Source organism: Trichechus manatus, unplaced genomic scaffold (genome assembly GCF_000243295.1).
Source record: "Trichechus manatus latirostris isolate Lorelei unplaced genomic scaffold, TriManLat1.0 scaffold00067, whole genome shotgun sequence".
Classification (NCBI taxonomy): Eukaryota; Metazoa; Chordata; class Mammalia; order Sirenia; family Trichechidae; genus Trichechus; species Trichechus manatus.
The window spans coordinates 11,014,107-11,029,793 of record NW_004444003.1 but is presented as its reverse complement, the minus strand read 5'-3'; the positions used below and the strand labels follow the sequence as shown (position 1 = coordinate 11,029,793).

The 15,687-nt window shown below is 38.3% G+C and overlaps 1 protein-coding gene across 1 annotated transcript in view; it reads right to left on the bottom strand.

Moving 5' to 3' along the window:
- The window catches only part of ITIH5 (inter-alpha-trypsin inhibitor heavy chain 5), a 115,960-nt gene that overhangs the window by 82,606 nt on the left and 17,667 nt on the right, over positions 1 to 15,687 (bottom strand). The window contains exons 3-4 of the mRNA XM_004379733.2: positions 3,059 to 3,222; positions 1,856 to 1,957 (exon numbers count right to left, since the gene is read on the bottom strand). Coding sequence (XP_004379790.2) covers positions 1,856 to 1,957; positions 3,059 to 3,222 — 266 coding nt within the window. The remainder of the gene's footprint in view (positions 1 to 1,855; positions 1,958 to 3,058; positions 3,223 to 15,687) is intronic.

Genomic DNA, 15,687 nt, shown 5'->3' with positions numbered 1-15,687 from the left:
AAGTAAGCAAAAGTAAGGCAACGCTTGCCTTGCTTATTGAATAATTTACCACTGGCCGTTGTGGAAAACAGTGTGGTGGTTCCTCAAAAAACTAAAAATAGAACTACCATATGACCCAGTAATTCCACTCCTAGGTATATACCCAAAAGACTTGAAAGCAGAGACTCCAACAGACACTTGTACACCAATGTCCACTGCAGCATTATTCACAAAAGCCAAAAGGTGGAAACAACCTAAATGCCCATCAAGAGAAACAAAATGTGGTACAAATATACAATGGAATACTACTCAGCCAGTAAGAGTAATAAAGTCTTGATACGTGCTACAATACAGATGGAGCTGGAAGACATTAAACTGAGTGAAATAAGTCAATCAAAAAAGGACAAATAGTGTATGACCTCACTTACATAAAAAGATAAGAAAAGGCAAATGTATAGAGAACAAAGTTTATTAGTGGTTACCAGCGGTGAGAAGGAAGGAGAAATGGGGAGTTAACTGTGAGGGAGATATCATGTTGATTGAGGGTACAGTTGCACAGTCGATTAATGTAATTGCTGTCAATAAGTTGTACACCTGTAAAAAGGTGAATTGACTAAAGTTGTGTGAAAGACATATTTACAACAATGACAAAAAAAAAAAAAACAGTAGCTACTGAGGTTGCTTATGTACAACCAAAAACCTCATGGGATTTAGTTCCTTGGTTTGGAAGTTTAGGGTCATGATTTCATGGGACACCCCACTTAATTAGCCTAATAACATATTTAGTGCTTCTACTCTACCTCTGATCAATATATAGTGCCTGGTGTCTTACAAGCTTGCAAGCAGCCATCCAAGGCACAACAATTGGTCTCTATTCGCCTGGAACAACAGAGGAAGAAAGAGAGTCAGGAACAGGAGGAGGATATGGAACGTGTGGTTAATTGCCTCCATGAACAACTGCCTCCTTTGCCATGAGACCAGAAGAACTGGATGGTACCTGGCTACCATTACTAAACATTCTGATCAAAAATTCCACAGAAGAATCCTGATCAAAAGAGGTAAAATGTGGAATGGAATTTAAAATTCTCACAGACTCCAGACTTTCTGGACCCATGAAGGTTGGATGAATCCCTAAAACTACTGCCCTGAGATAATCTTTAAAGCTTAAACCAAGAATATCCCCTAAAGACTTCTTAAAATCAAACAAGAGTTTAGCTTAACTAGTAAAAAATATCTGCCTTGAGCATTATGCACTTTTAAGAACTATCTATATGGGCTCAAACTGACAACAACAACTCAAAAGGAACCTTAGGGGACAGTGAATTTATGTTAATAGGGGAGTAACAACTTGGAAAAGGAGGGTGAGAGCAGTTATACAACTCAAAGAATGTAATCAATGTCACTAAATGGTACATGTAGAAACTGTTGAATTGGTGTATGTTTTGCTGTACACATTCTCAACAACAACAAAAAAATTACATATAAAAATACCAAATGAGCCATTTAAAGAAGAAAGAAAGAAAAAACAAGGCTATCTTAATACTTAGAGTTAGGAAGGTAACTACAAAAAAACTAAATACAGGAAAATTAGAACTGGATGTTTCTAGGAAATGACAGCTGGGAGGTAAGAGAGGTAAAACGTTCTTCTCCTTTTCATTATAAATCCTTATCTCCTATACTGTTAACCAGGTGTATTTATTACATTGATAAAAAAAATTAAAAAGAGATAAATACTTGGAGGAAGGGAAGAGGAAGAGATGAGTAGGCAAAGGGGTAGAATGGAGGAAGGAAAGAGGAAGAGATGAGTAGGCAAAGGGGTAGAAAATTTTATTCTTTCCTAAATGAATTTTTAATTCTTTAATTAAATGGTACTTACCTATTATCTTCTGTGGTTTTATTCCTTTCCTCTTTTACCCTATCACCATTTTTCTTTTCTTTCTCTGTAATTTCACCATGATAAACCTTGTCTCCAGTAAGCCTGAAACACAAGAGACAGCTGTGTTACCAGCTTGCAGTTCCACGGCAAATTCAAACATGGATCTCATAACCATGACAACCCTAGAAAATATTTTTATTTGCCTCTCTGATATGCAGAAAGAAAGCATTCCAGACCAGGGCACTATGCTTGAATCATTTATTTCATCCTAGGGCAATTTTCATCAGGCCTGAATGGTAAGACCCAACCCACAGTGCCTCTGTGATTCTCTAGGAGTAAATCTCAACATCTACTCAAACAAACTTCCATGAAGATTCATCAACTTGACTCTTGCCCAAACTGAAAATTAAACCCAAACGCCAACTCTTACATATCTTTACCACTTAGCTCAGAACAAAAGAAGAGATACATTTAACCTAGTATAGCAATCGTTTCATGTTCTCTCATCATTCAGATCTCAACCATCACATTTTCTAAGTTCCCTCCCTGACTTCCCTATCTAAAGAATCTCCTCTCGATCCTGCTTGCTGTTCTGTCATCTTTATAACCTACACTACTGTCTGAAATTATCTCATATGTTGATTTGTTTACTTGCTTATATTGACTGCGTTCTCCCCCACTGGAATTCCTGGAGTGGAGCAACATTGTCTTTTTCATAGCAATATACCCATCACCTGGAAGAACATCTGGCCCATAGTGGGCATTCAGTAAATATTTACAGGCATGAAGAAGGAGGTCTGGAGGGACAGAAAGGAGGAAGAGAAGAAAAGAGGGAGGAAGGAGGGAAAGAAGGAAGGAAGAAGGAACGGAGGAAGGGAGGGAGGGCGAGGGGGAAGGATCAACTTTCTGATCCGTATACACTAAAACCTGTGAAAGCCGGAACCTGTGTAAGGCAGAAATCTGTCAGAGAAGGAAAACTCAAATATTTTCCCTGTCAAAGGTGGAAAACTTTCAAGACCCAGAAAAACAAGGCAGTCCCATCAAGTTCTGGCTCTCACAGGTTTCACTGTACAGTCCATTCTGGCGTATAAATTCTCACAGCCAAAGACAGGCTCTTGGACCTCACATCATCTCAGGATGACCCTGACCACCCACACAGAAATCTTCATTCCAAGACTTATGTCCAGTGTGTCTGTCACCTACATAGTGAAGTTGGTGATGAAAGCTGCAGCTGGAATCTGCATCTGGAACTCAACTTCCTGGTCCTCTGAAGCTCTATTCAGCATTCTGCAGGAAACTGTAGTGAAGGCATAACGAGAAACAATGGTCGACTTCACGGAAAACTCTGTCATCAAGGGTTTGGTTTTCTGTTGGAATTAAAACACACAGTATTCTTAGTGATGCATTAAAACATGTGACAAAATATTTTGGAGTAGGTGTGGGGTTTGGTTTTGTTTTTTTTCCCCCATAAGGGAAATATTCTTCAATTTGGGAACCTTTGACTTATCATTCCTTTCTTCTTTCTTTGTCTTCTTATTTTCCCATGTTTTATTCCCTCCACTTGTAAAACAACTTTGGTGGAACAATCAATTCTTGACATGGAGGCAAATCTTTTAACCTACCTTTAACAAATCAACACAGTGAAGATTTCCAATTTAACAGAGAATACACATTGCTTAAATACTTTAATAAAATCTTAGCGTTTTAGAAGTATGTTAAATATATAATTCTTCTGTTATAAACTTTTAGATCACATTCACAATATCTCTGAATTGATTAAAATATCAGAACATGCCTAAAGAAATTCTCATATTTTTAAATTTGTTTCAATATCCATTCAGAGGAACTGTAAGCTAGGGTTATTCTATCAGGGCTACAATCCCATTGTGGTGCAGTGGTTAAGAGCTATGGCTGCTAACCAGAAGTTCAGCAGTTGGAATCCACCAGCTGCTCCTTGGAAACCCTATGGGGAAGTTCTACTCTGTCCTATAGGGTCGCTATGAGTTGGAAATGACTTGACAGCAATGGGTTTTGTCTGCTATTAAACGTACCCCAAAAGCTTCTTATAAGGGCAGTAGCTAGATGCCATGAGTTTAGAAGCTTGTTAGAACTATTCAGTACTTTTTCTAGCTTTCACAACAGTGCTACATCTTCTGCTACCAAGAACATAGCAGAAGCCTGAAGAAGGAAACACTAATGAGTAAAGTCACTACTGAGTGATTGCCTCATTCCAGGAGCTGACTAAGCAATTTATATGAATTATCCCATTATAGTCTTGGGAAAGACATGTGAATTTGGTGTTTTTATTCTCATTTCATAGATAAAAGAGAGTCAAGCTTAGAGAGGTGACACATTGATCCAAGCCAGCGAGTAGTAGGGATGGGATTTAAACCCAGCCCCACATGCTCTGTTAGGGACTGAACTGTGTCCCCCAATAATATGTGTTGTAAATCTTAACCTCTATGCGTGTGGCTATAACCCCTTTTGGGAATGAATTTTATTTGTTATGTTAATAAGACAGGATTCCTGTAGGGTGTACATTAAGGCAATCTCTTTTGAGATATAAAAGAGATTTAATACAAGCTAGCAAGGAGAGACAAGGAAAGAGAGATGCCAAGCACGTGACGAATGCCCAGGAGCAGAAGCTCAAAAGAGACAAGATCCTTCTTCCAGAGCTGACAGAGAAAGCCTTCCCCTAGAGCCAGCACCTGGAATTTGGACTTCTAGCCTCCTAAACTTGAGAAAATAAATTTCTGTTTGTTAAAGCCATCCACTAGTGGTATTTCTGTTATAGCAGCACTAGATAACTAAGGCAAAATTTGGTACCGGAAGAGTGGGGTGCTGGTCTAACAGATACCTAAAATGTGGAAGAAGTTTTAGAATTGGGTAATGGGTAGAAGCTGTAAGAGTTTTAAGGTGCCTAATAGTAAAAGCATAGATTGCCTTGAGGAGACTATTGGTAGAATTACAGACATCAAAGCAATTATGGTGAGGGCTCAGAGGAAGTGAGGAGAGCTACAGATAAACTCTCTTTTGTCTTAGAGAACATATATGGCAACCAGCAACAGAATGTTGACAGAAATATGGATGTTAAATGTACTTCTGGTGAGGCTTTAAAAGAAAATGATGAACATGTGATTGGACAATGGAGGAAGGGAGATGCTTTTTATGCAGTGACAAAGAACTTGTCTGAATTATGTTCAAATGTTTGGTGGAAGGTAGAACTTGTAAGTGATGAACATGGATATCTGGCTGAGGAGATTTCTAAGCAAGATCTTAAAGGGGTCACATGGTTTCTTCTTGCTGCTTATAGTAAAATGTGAGAGGGAAGAGATGGACTTAAAAATGAACTGTGCAAAATGGAAACAGAACATAAAAGATTTGGAAAATTCTGTTGCACAAACTAAGGACACATGTCCTAAAATGTTCACCAAGGACATGGGTACATAATCTTTTGTTAAAGAGATTAAGTCCATGAGTGATGTATGTAACCAACTACCACAGCAGAAAACTCATCAGCTTAGAGTGAAGGGGACAGAGAAAGGACAAAAGGAAAGAATACTGTGTGCCTCTTGGAATTCTACAGGTAGGAAACAGCCCAAAGGAGCTATATCTGTTGTCCTCCAAGAAAAGAAAAGGGACCATCCTTGGAGCAGCTCAGAAATCAGCAGAACTGCTGGAAGGAGCATGGGAAGCAGGGCCTTCTCAGTTTCAAAGCGTGGAGCCATGGTCTTCTGGATCTTAAAGGGTGAGGCCACAGCCTCCTAGGTTTCAAAGAGTTGGATCTTTGCCAACTCAGTTCTGGAGTGTGGGGCCACCACTCAAAGCTGAGGAGGTGGGGCTGCCATGCCCAAGGGCCAGAAGAACAGAGTCAGCTAGAGCCACGGGGGTGGGGTTGCTGTCCCAGTGAGTTTGGAAGGTGGAGCTGAAGCCCAAGATTGAAGGGCCTCCACCCAGAATCCAGAGGGTGTAGCCAACACTCAGAGTCTAGAGGGCAGGGCCCTTGCCCAGACAGTCCCAAAGAACAGAGGATTATTTTCAAGCCTTGAGAACTAATGTAAATTGTTATGCTGGGTTTTGGACTTGCTTGGTGTCCACTATCCTTTCTTTCCCTCCAATTTCTTCCATTTGTAATGGAAATTTCTATCTTGTGCCTGTTCTACCATTGCACTTTGGAAGAAGATAACTTGTATTGTAGATTTCACAGGTTCACAAATGAAGAGTAATTTTTTCCCAGGATGGAATATACCTAAGGTCTCACCCATATTTGATTTAGATGATTCAGAAGATTAGATTTTTGACTTGGAGTTGACTTAAGACATTTGGGATGACGTGATGGGGTGAATGTGTTTTGCATGTGGCAAGGACATGAATTTTGGAATGTTATGGATTGAACTGTATCCCCCCAAAATATGTGTTGTAAATCTCAACCTCTATGCATGGGGTTATAATCCCATTTGGGAATGAGTTTTCTTTGTTATGTTCATAAGACAAGATTTGTGTAAAGTGTACCTTGAGTCAATCTCTTTTGAGATATAAGAGATTAATCACAAGCTAGCAAGGAGAGACAGAAGAGAGATGACAAGCACATGAAGACTGCCCAGGAGCAGAAGCTCAGAAGAGACAAGGACCTTCTTCCAGAGCCGACAGAGAGAGAAAGCCTTCCCCTAGAGCTGACACCCTGAATTTGCACTTCTAGCCTCCTAAACTGTGAGAAAATAAATTTCTGTTTCTTAAAGCCACCCGCTTGTGTTATTTCTGTTATACTAGCACTAGATAACTAAGACATGCTTCAAAGTCCACGCTTTTCACCATTATACTGTGCTGCCTGTCAACAGTTACTCGACATGTGTTACTCATCTTCATGTACTCAAATCCCAGCATGGTCTTTAGCACATAGCAGGCTCTCAATAAATGATTACTGAATGGAACTGGGCTACTCTGATAGGATTCTCCTCTCTTCCACTGGTACTGTGGCCTCCGTGGTCAATGTTTATTTCAGCCCTTACCAGCTTTATTAATTTATGTCAAAGTGTATAGCTCCTGTGATATACAAAGATGATAATAAACCCTGTGTCAAAGGAGTTACCATAGAGGGTTATTCTATTTAAACAAATATTTACCTAAGACGTTTGAGTCAAATCATGCTCTGCACAGTCAACCATAAAAAGCTTAAGAGATATTTATACGATCTATTAGAGAAGTGGAGCTGAGATTTATTCAGTACAATGCATATCGGAGAACACACTCAAACACCCACAAGACAGTGAGCTGCAAGGATCATAGCCAAACATATGAGTGAAGCCAGATAATGGGTGGGGTGCTAGATGCGACGTCTAAGGACTATTCATCTTTCTGACAGTTTGTGGCTGAGCTTCCATTCTTGGTAACTCAGAAAGATAAAGGCAAAAGAGAACGAGCTTAGGGAAAAAATTAGGAGAACGTGTACCTTCCTTAGAAAGTTGGAAAGATATAAACATACAGAGTTCAGATTAAGCAATGATCAAATTGGAAAAAAAGAAAATCTGAAAGTATGTGAAAGATTTTCACCTAAAAGAGGAAAGGAAGCTCTTTGATTTGATCTGAGGAGGAATTATCTGAAAGCAATGATTCTCAAAGTGTGGTCTCCAGACCAGGAGCATCAGTATTACCTGGAAACCTGGTAGAAATGTATATTCTCAGATCCCATTCCAAATTTACAGAATCAGAAATTCAGGGGATGTGGCCAAGCAATCTGTGCTTTAACAAACCCTCCAAGTGATTCGGAAGCTCAGATTTGAGAACCACTATTTTAAAGTAAAGAGAGCCCCGGTGGCACAATGGTTGAGCACTTGGCTGCTAACTGAAAGATTAGCCACTCCATGGGAGAAACATGTGGCAGTCTGCTTCTGTAAAGATTTAAAACCTTGGAAACCCTGTGGGGCAGTTCTACTCTGTCCTATAGGGTCACTATGAGTCGGCATCGACTGGATGGCAATGGGTTATTTTTTTTTTATTTTAAAGTAATGTGATGAAGTGGCCCTCCTCATATATTTCTTCATCTGTAAATTCAGAGGCCTTGAATAAATCACTACGATTATATCCTCTACTGAGATCCATGAATCTAAGATAAAGCCAGAAATAAGAAATAAAACCTTAGAAAATGTTTTAACTTGGGTTTTAAGAAACTTTTCCTAAATTCCGAAAAACTAGATTGTAGAATATTCTCTCATGAAAATCTAGTCTCTTTATACCAAAATCGGTCCCTCTACCTAGAAGTGATTTGGATTAAAAAGGGATTCCATATGTGGTTATACCAAATGTTTCTGTTAAATGAGCTCACTAAAAACATTTAATATTTTCCAGGAAAGACAATGAGAATTAGGTTGAGAATCATGATGATAATGATTTTAGAAGCATGACAACCTGTAGGGTTTTTTAAATTAAAATGTATATATCATCATCTTTCAAAAAAGGAATGCTAAAGTGAATAAAACCATGAAGTGAAAAAAAGTGTTTATGTTGTTTCTGGGAATAGATTTTCTTCCTAAATTGTTGTTGTTAGGTGCTGTCCAGTTGGTTCCCACTCACAGCAACCCTATGTACAACAGAATGAAACACTGCCCAGTCCTGCACCATTCGCACAATCATTGTTATGCTTGAGTCCATTGCTGCAGTCACTGTGTCAATCCATCTCATTGAGGGTCTTCCTCTTTCTCACTGATTCTCTACTTTACCAAGCATGATGTCCTTCTCCAGGGACTGGTCCCTCCTGACAACATGTCCAAAGTATATGAGATGAAGTCTCACCATCCTCGTTTCCAAGGAGCACTCTGGCTATATTTCTTCCAAAACAGACTTGTTCGTTCTTCTTGCAGTTCATGGTATATTCAATATTCTTCGCCAACACCATAATTCGAATGCATCAATTCTTCTTCTGTCTTCCTTATTCATTGTCCAACTTTCACATGCATACGAGGCAACAGAAAATATCATGACTTGAGTCAGGCACACCGTAGTCCTGAAAGTGACATCTTTGCCTTTTTGACACTTTAAAGACTTCTTTTGCAGTAGATTTGCCCAATGCAATGCATCATTTGATTTCTTGACTGCTGCTTCCATGGGCATTGATTGTGGATCCAAGTAAAATAAAATCCTTGAAAACATCAATATTTTCTCCATTTATCATGATGTTGGTTACTAGTCCAGTTGTGAGGATTTTTGTTTTATGTTGAGGAGTAATCCATACTGAAGGTTGTAGTCTTTGATCTTCATCAGTAAGTGCATCAAGTTCTCTCTGCTTTCAGGACGCAGAGTTGTGTCATCTGCACATCACAGGTTGTTAATGAGTCTTCCACCAGTCCTGACGCCACGCTCTTCTTCATATAGTCCAGCTTCTCAGACTATTTGCTCAGCATACAGATTAAATAAGTATGGTGAAAGGATGCAACCCTGACGCACACCTTTCTTGATTTTAAACCATGTAGTAGTCCCTTGCTCTGTTCAAACAACTGCCTCTTGGTCTATTTACAGTTTCTGCATGAGTACAATTAAGTGTTCTGGAATTCCCATTCTTTGCAATGTTATCCATAATTTGTTAGGATCCACACAGTCGAATGCCTTTGCATAGTCAATAAAACACAGGTAAACATCTTTCTGGTATTCTCTGCTTTCAGCCAAGACCCATCTGACATTAGCAATGATATCCCTGGTTCCATGTCCTCTTCTGAATCTAGCTTGAATTTCTGGCAGTTCCTTGTCAATGTACTGCTGCAACACCTTTTGAATGATCTTCAGCAAAATTTTACTTGCATATAATATTAATGATATTGTTCGATAATTTCCACGTTCTGTTGAATCACCTTTCTTTGGAATGGGCACAAATATGGATCTCTTCCAATTGGTTGGCCAAGCAGCTGTCTTCCAAATTTGTTGGCATAGATGAGTGAGTACTTCCAGCGTTGCATCAGTTTGTTGAAACATTTCAATTAGTATTCCGTCAATTCGTGGAAACTGGTTTTCTGCCAATGCCTTCAGTGCAGCTTGGAGTTCTTTCTTCAATACCATCAGTTCTCGATCATATGCTACCTCTTGAAATGACTGAATGTCAACCAATTCTTTTTGGTCCAGTGACTGTGCATTCCTTCTATCTTCTTTTGATGCTTCCTGCGTTGTTTAATATTTTCTCCGTAGAGTCCTTCAATATTGCAACTTGAGGCTTCAATTTTTTCTTCAGTTCATGCCAAGAGTGTTCTTCCCTTTTGGTTTTCTAACTCCAGGTCTTTGCACATATCATTATAATATTTTACTTTGTCTTCTTGAGCTGTCCTTTAAAATCTTCTGTTCAGCTCTTTTACTTAATCATTTCTTCCATTCACTTTAGCTACTTTAAGTTCAAGAGTAAGTTTCAGAGTCTCTTCTGACATCCATCTTGGTCTTTTCTTTCTTTCCTGTCTTTTTAATGACCTTTTGCTTTCTTCATGTATGATGTCCTTGATGTCTTCCCACAACTCGTCTGGTCTTTGGTCATTATTGTTCAATGAGCCAAATCTATTCTTGAGAGGGTATCTAAATTCAGGTGGGATACACTCAAGGTCATATTTTGGCTCTTGCGTACTTGTTTTACTTTTCTTCAGCTTCAACTTGAACTTGCATACAAGCAATTGATGGTCTGTTCCACAGTCGGCCCCTGGACTTGTTCAGACTGATGATATTGAGCTTTTCCATCATCTTTCTCCATACATGTGGTCGACTTGATTCCTGTATTTTCCATCCCATGAGGTCCACATGTATAGTCTCCATTTATGTTGTTGAAAAAAGGTATTTGCAATAAAGATGTCATTGGTCTTGCAAAATTCTATCATGCAATCTCCAGCATCATTTCTATCACCAAGGCCATATTTTCCAACTACCAATCCTTCGTCTTAGTTTCCAACTTTAGCATTCCAATCACCAGCAATTATCACTGCATGTTTGATCAATTTCAGACTGCAGAAGTTAGTAAAAACCTTCAACTTCTTCATCTTTGGCATTAATGGTTGGTATGTAAATTTGAATAATAGTCGTATTAACTGGTCTTCCTTGTAGGCGTATGGATATTATCGTATCACTGACAACGTTATACTTCAGGATGGATCTTAAAATGTTCTTTTTGACAATGAACGTGACACCGTTCCTCTTCAATTTGTCATTCCCAGCATAGTAGACCATACGATTGTCTTATTCAAAATGGCCAATACCAGACCACTTCAGCTCACTAATACCTAGGATATCAATCTTTATGCGTTCCATTTCATTTTTGACAACTTCCAATTTTCCTAGATTCATATTTCTAACATTCTATGTTCTTATTATTAATGGATATTTGCAGCTGTTTCTTCTCATTCTGAGTCATGCCACCTCAGCAAATGAAGGTCCCAAAAGCTTGACTCCATCCACATCATTACGGTTGAGTCTACTTTGAGGAGGTATTTTGAGTGCCTTCCAAGCTGAGAGGCTCGTCTTCTGGCACTATATCAGACACCGTTCTGCTGCTATTCATAAGGTTTTCACTGGCCAACTTTTTCAGAAGTAGACTGCTAGGTCCTTCTTCCTAGTCTGTCTTAGTCTGGAAGCTCCACCGAAACCTGTCCACCAAGGGTGACCCTGCTGGTGTTTGAAATACTGGTGGCAAAGCTTCCAGTATCACAGCAACACAAAAGCCACCACAGTACAACCAACTGATAGATGTGCTTCCTAAATTACCAATGTTTAAACATATTCCTATTAGTTATTTCAAACTCTATGCTATTTCTGGTCTCTACACACTTTGTTTTGTTTTGTAAACTAGATTTCTGCATATTAGAAATGCCTTTGAAATCTTTCTGGAAGAGATTACAGTATCAATTATAAGGAAAAACTATAAGGAAAAAAAAGACTTTCAAGTTCATTCCCTCAGTTTGTTGTTGTTAGGTGTCATTGAGTCGGTTGTGACTCATAGCGACCCTAGGTACAATAGAACGAAACACTGCCCAGTCCTGCGCCATCCTCACAATCTTTCCTATGTTTGAGCCCATTGTAGAAGCCACTGTGTCAATCCATCTCATTGAGGGTCTTCCTCTTTTTCATTGATTCTCTACTTTACCAAGCGTAATGTACTTCTCCAGAGACTTGTCCCTCTTAATAACATGTCCAAAGTAAGTGAGACAAAGTCTCACCATCTCTGCTTCTAAGGAGCATTCTGGCTGTACTTCTTCCAAGACAGATTTGTTTGTTCTTCTAGGAGTCCATGGTATAGTCAATATTCTTCGCCACACCATAATTTAAATGCATCAGTTCTTCTTAAGTCTTTTTTATTCATTGTCCAGCTTTCACATGCGTATGAGGTGATTAAAAATACCATGGCTTGGTTCAGGAGCACTTAGTCATCAAAGTGACATCTTTGCTTTTTAACACTTTAAAGACTTTTTTGCAGCAGATTTGTCCAATGCAATATATCATTTGATTTCTTGATTGCTGCTTCCATGGGCATTGACTGTGGATCCAAATAAAATGAAATCATTGATAACTTAAATATTTTCTCCATATATCATGATGTTGCTTATTGGTTCAGTTGCGAGGATTTCTGTTTTCTTTATGTTGAAGTGTAATCCATACTGAAGGTTGTAGTCTTCCCTCACTTTACCTGTGTAAAATCCAGCCAGAAGTCTTAGGTTACTGACATACGGGATTTTCTTTCATAAAAGGATTCCAGAGACAACCTGGTTGCCCAAGGCCTTCCACACTGATCGTTGTTAGACAAGCAGTAAAATATACAACTCCAAAACTACACTAAATGTAATTCAGTCTTTGTTGATCATTCAGAACTCACTTGTGAACCACTGTTATCATCTATTCAACTCAAGGCATGGGACATTAAGCCAGAGGTATATCTATAGAAAATAGCGCCTATGGCCAGCACTGAAATTGCGCCCCTGTCCAAACATCTGACACCCATCTTTTAGATAACTTTACCATAATATCAGCTCAAAAATACAAGTCACACTTGTTAAACTTTTACTTAACACATTATGGCACTACATGATGTCTCACAGCTAGTAATGGAAATAGTGATGGTTAATAGAAACTGCTCAGCAGCTCCCCCTTCAGGGCACCCAGGGCACATGCCATCCCTGCCATACATTAGATATGCCTCTGCAGCTGAATCCATTCTGTCCCTTGTCATATTCTGACATTTTCCAAAAATTCTTCCTATCAACTTATCACTTAACTCTTTTGTATAAAAGTAGAGTATTGGCGGGGGGGGGAGGGCTTATTATTTAAGTTTACATCTTAGATAACAGAAGTTTACAGCTCTAGCTGTACAGCATTCCAAATGAAAGTTTAGCTCTTTCAGTAGACAGTCCTTGCCTAGAACTATTTAAAAAAATAAAATCTCTTCTTCATTTGGTACATTTGAGACTATTTTTGATGTCATGTTGATTTGTTCTTATTTATGACATAAGATTTCATTGAACTCAAAGTGTGAAAATTAGAAGACACGTGACAAAATACTTAGTTTAACTCTTACAGTATCTTCTTTTGCTTTAAATTAAGATTATAGATGTAGCAGAATTTTCCAAAATATTACATCAAGAATATGAAGCATAGTTTATGGGCCCAAGTGACAGGCTGAGAAAAGATTCAAGAGACTATTTTAGTTTTACTGCTTCTACTCAGTTACTATTTTCCCATAGGAGCCTCTGTTATTACTTACAGGCCATAGCCCTTGCCTCTCTGTTACAGTAGTCTTGTCTATAATATATTAGAATCAGTTATGTACAAATCTATTCCTCCTTACGCATCTTGCACACCAGACCTACTAGATTGTAAACACAAGGAAGACAGGGACCATGACTTATTACTGTTGTTGTTTTTTTTTTCTCTGACATCTCTTGTTGTTGTTAGGTGCTGTCAAGTCAATTACAACTCATAGAGACCCCATATGACAGAATAAAACTTCCCTATAGGGTTTTCTAGGCTGTAATCTTTATAGGAGTAGATCACCAGGTCTTTCTCCTGAGGAGCCGCTGGGTAGGTGTGAACCACCAACTTTTTTGTTAGCAGCCACATGCTTGAGCACTTAACCATTGTGCAACCCTCTCTTAGAACAGAGTAAAACTCAGAAAATATTTATGGACAGCTTAAGTGCCCATCAACAGATGAATGGATAAACAAAATGTACATACATACAATGGAATACTATGCAGCAATAAAAATGATGAGTTTTTGAAATATCTTGGAACATGGATGAACCTAGAGGACATTATGCTGAGCAAAATAAGTCAATTATAAAAGGACAAAAATTAGATGATCTCACTTTTATAAAATGACAAGTACAGCTATATAGAGAGAGTCCAATGTTCATTGGTGGTTACCAAGGGTGGAGGTGGGGGTGTGGAGGGGGATTCATTCTATAGAGAGTAGTTACTTTTAACTTATGGTGATGAAAAGGGTAGTACTGAGTACGAGGGACATGAGCACAGCTTAACCAAGATAACTGATGCCACTAGGTTGTACATACACACACAAAAGAGGATGTTTAGGTAAATGTTATGTTATATATAACTTTGCAAAAACAACAACTAAAATACATGTGTGTGTTTATGTGTATGCACATAAATGTGTGTAAATATATATATATGTATATACATATATACTTATGTATACATACATACATATATATATATACACACATATATACAATGAAACAAATAAGGGTCACAGAAAATTATACTTCTTAGACAAAACCAATCACCTCACAGGATCTGTTTTCTGGGTTTGAAGACTTAGGGTCATAGTCTCATGGGACAATGTGGTTAATTGGCATAATATAGTTGATAAAGTTTATGTTCTACATCCTAGTCCAGTGAGTAGCGTCTGGGGTCTTAAAAGCTAGCAAACAGCCAGCTAAGATACAACTATTGGTCTCTACTTGTCTGCAGCAAAAGAGAATGAAGGAAACCCAAGACTCAGTGAAGGAACCAGTCTACAGGACTAATTGTCTACATGAACCATGGCCTCTTCTACCCTGAGATCAGAAGAACTAGATGGTGCCCACCTACCAATACCAAACATTCTGCTCAGGACCTCAACAGATGGATCCTGATAGAAAAGGCAGAAAAATATAGAACAGAACTTAAAACTTTCAAAAAATCCAGACTTACTGGACCCACTGAGATAAGAGGAATCCCTGAGACTATTACCCTGAGATATTTTTTAAACCTGGAACTGAAATTATCCCCTCAAGTCACCTTTTAGCTAAATAGCAAGTTAGCCCATAAAGCAATGACTATCACTCGTAAGTACTGTGCCCTTTTAAAAAACCACCTATGTGAGACTAAACGGTGAACAAATACCCTAAAGCATAGGTGAGGAAGTTGTGGTCTCTGAGACTAATGGGAATGGAACAACTAGAATGGAAAATAATTAGAATGTTGATACAATATGAAGAATGTAACCAATATCACTGAACAGTATATATAGAAATTGTTGAATGAGAACTTGTTATGCTATGTACACTTCCACTGAAAATACAATAAAATAATATTTAAATAATATTTATGAAATTGAATTTTCTGAATCTTGATCAATTAAAGAAAAATATATTTCCTAAAAAAGGAAATGGTAATCAATCAATATTTGTTAAGCACTACTATAGACTAAACTTTGAAGGATTGGGAATAAATAGAACACACAGTTCTTTCTCTCAAGGTACTTCAACTTGAGGAAAAAGTACAACATATATAAACCAATATAGGAAGACACAGGACAATATAAACACTTAATTACCTATTGACTATAAGAGTTTCCATAGTTTAGAAGAGAAATCAGTG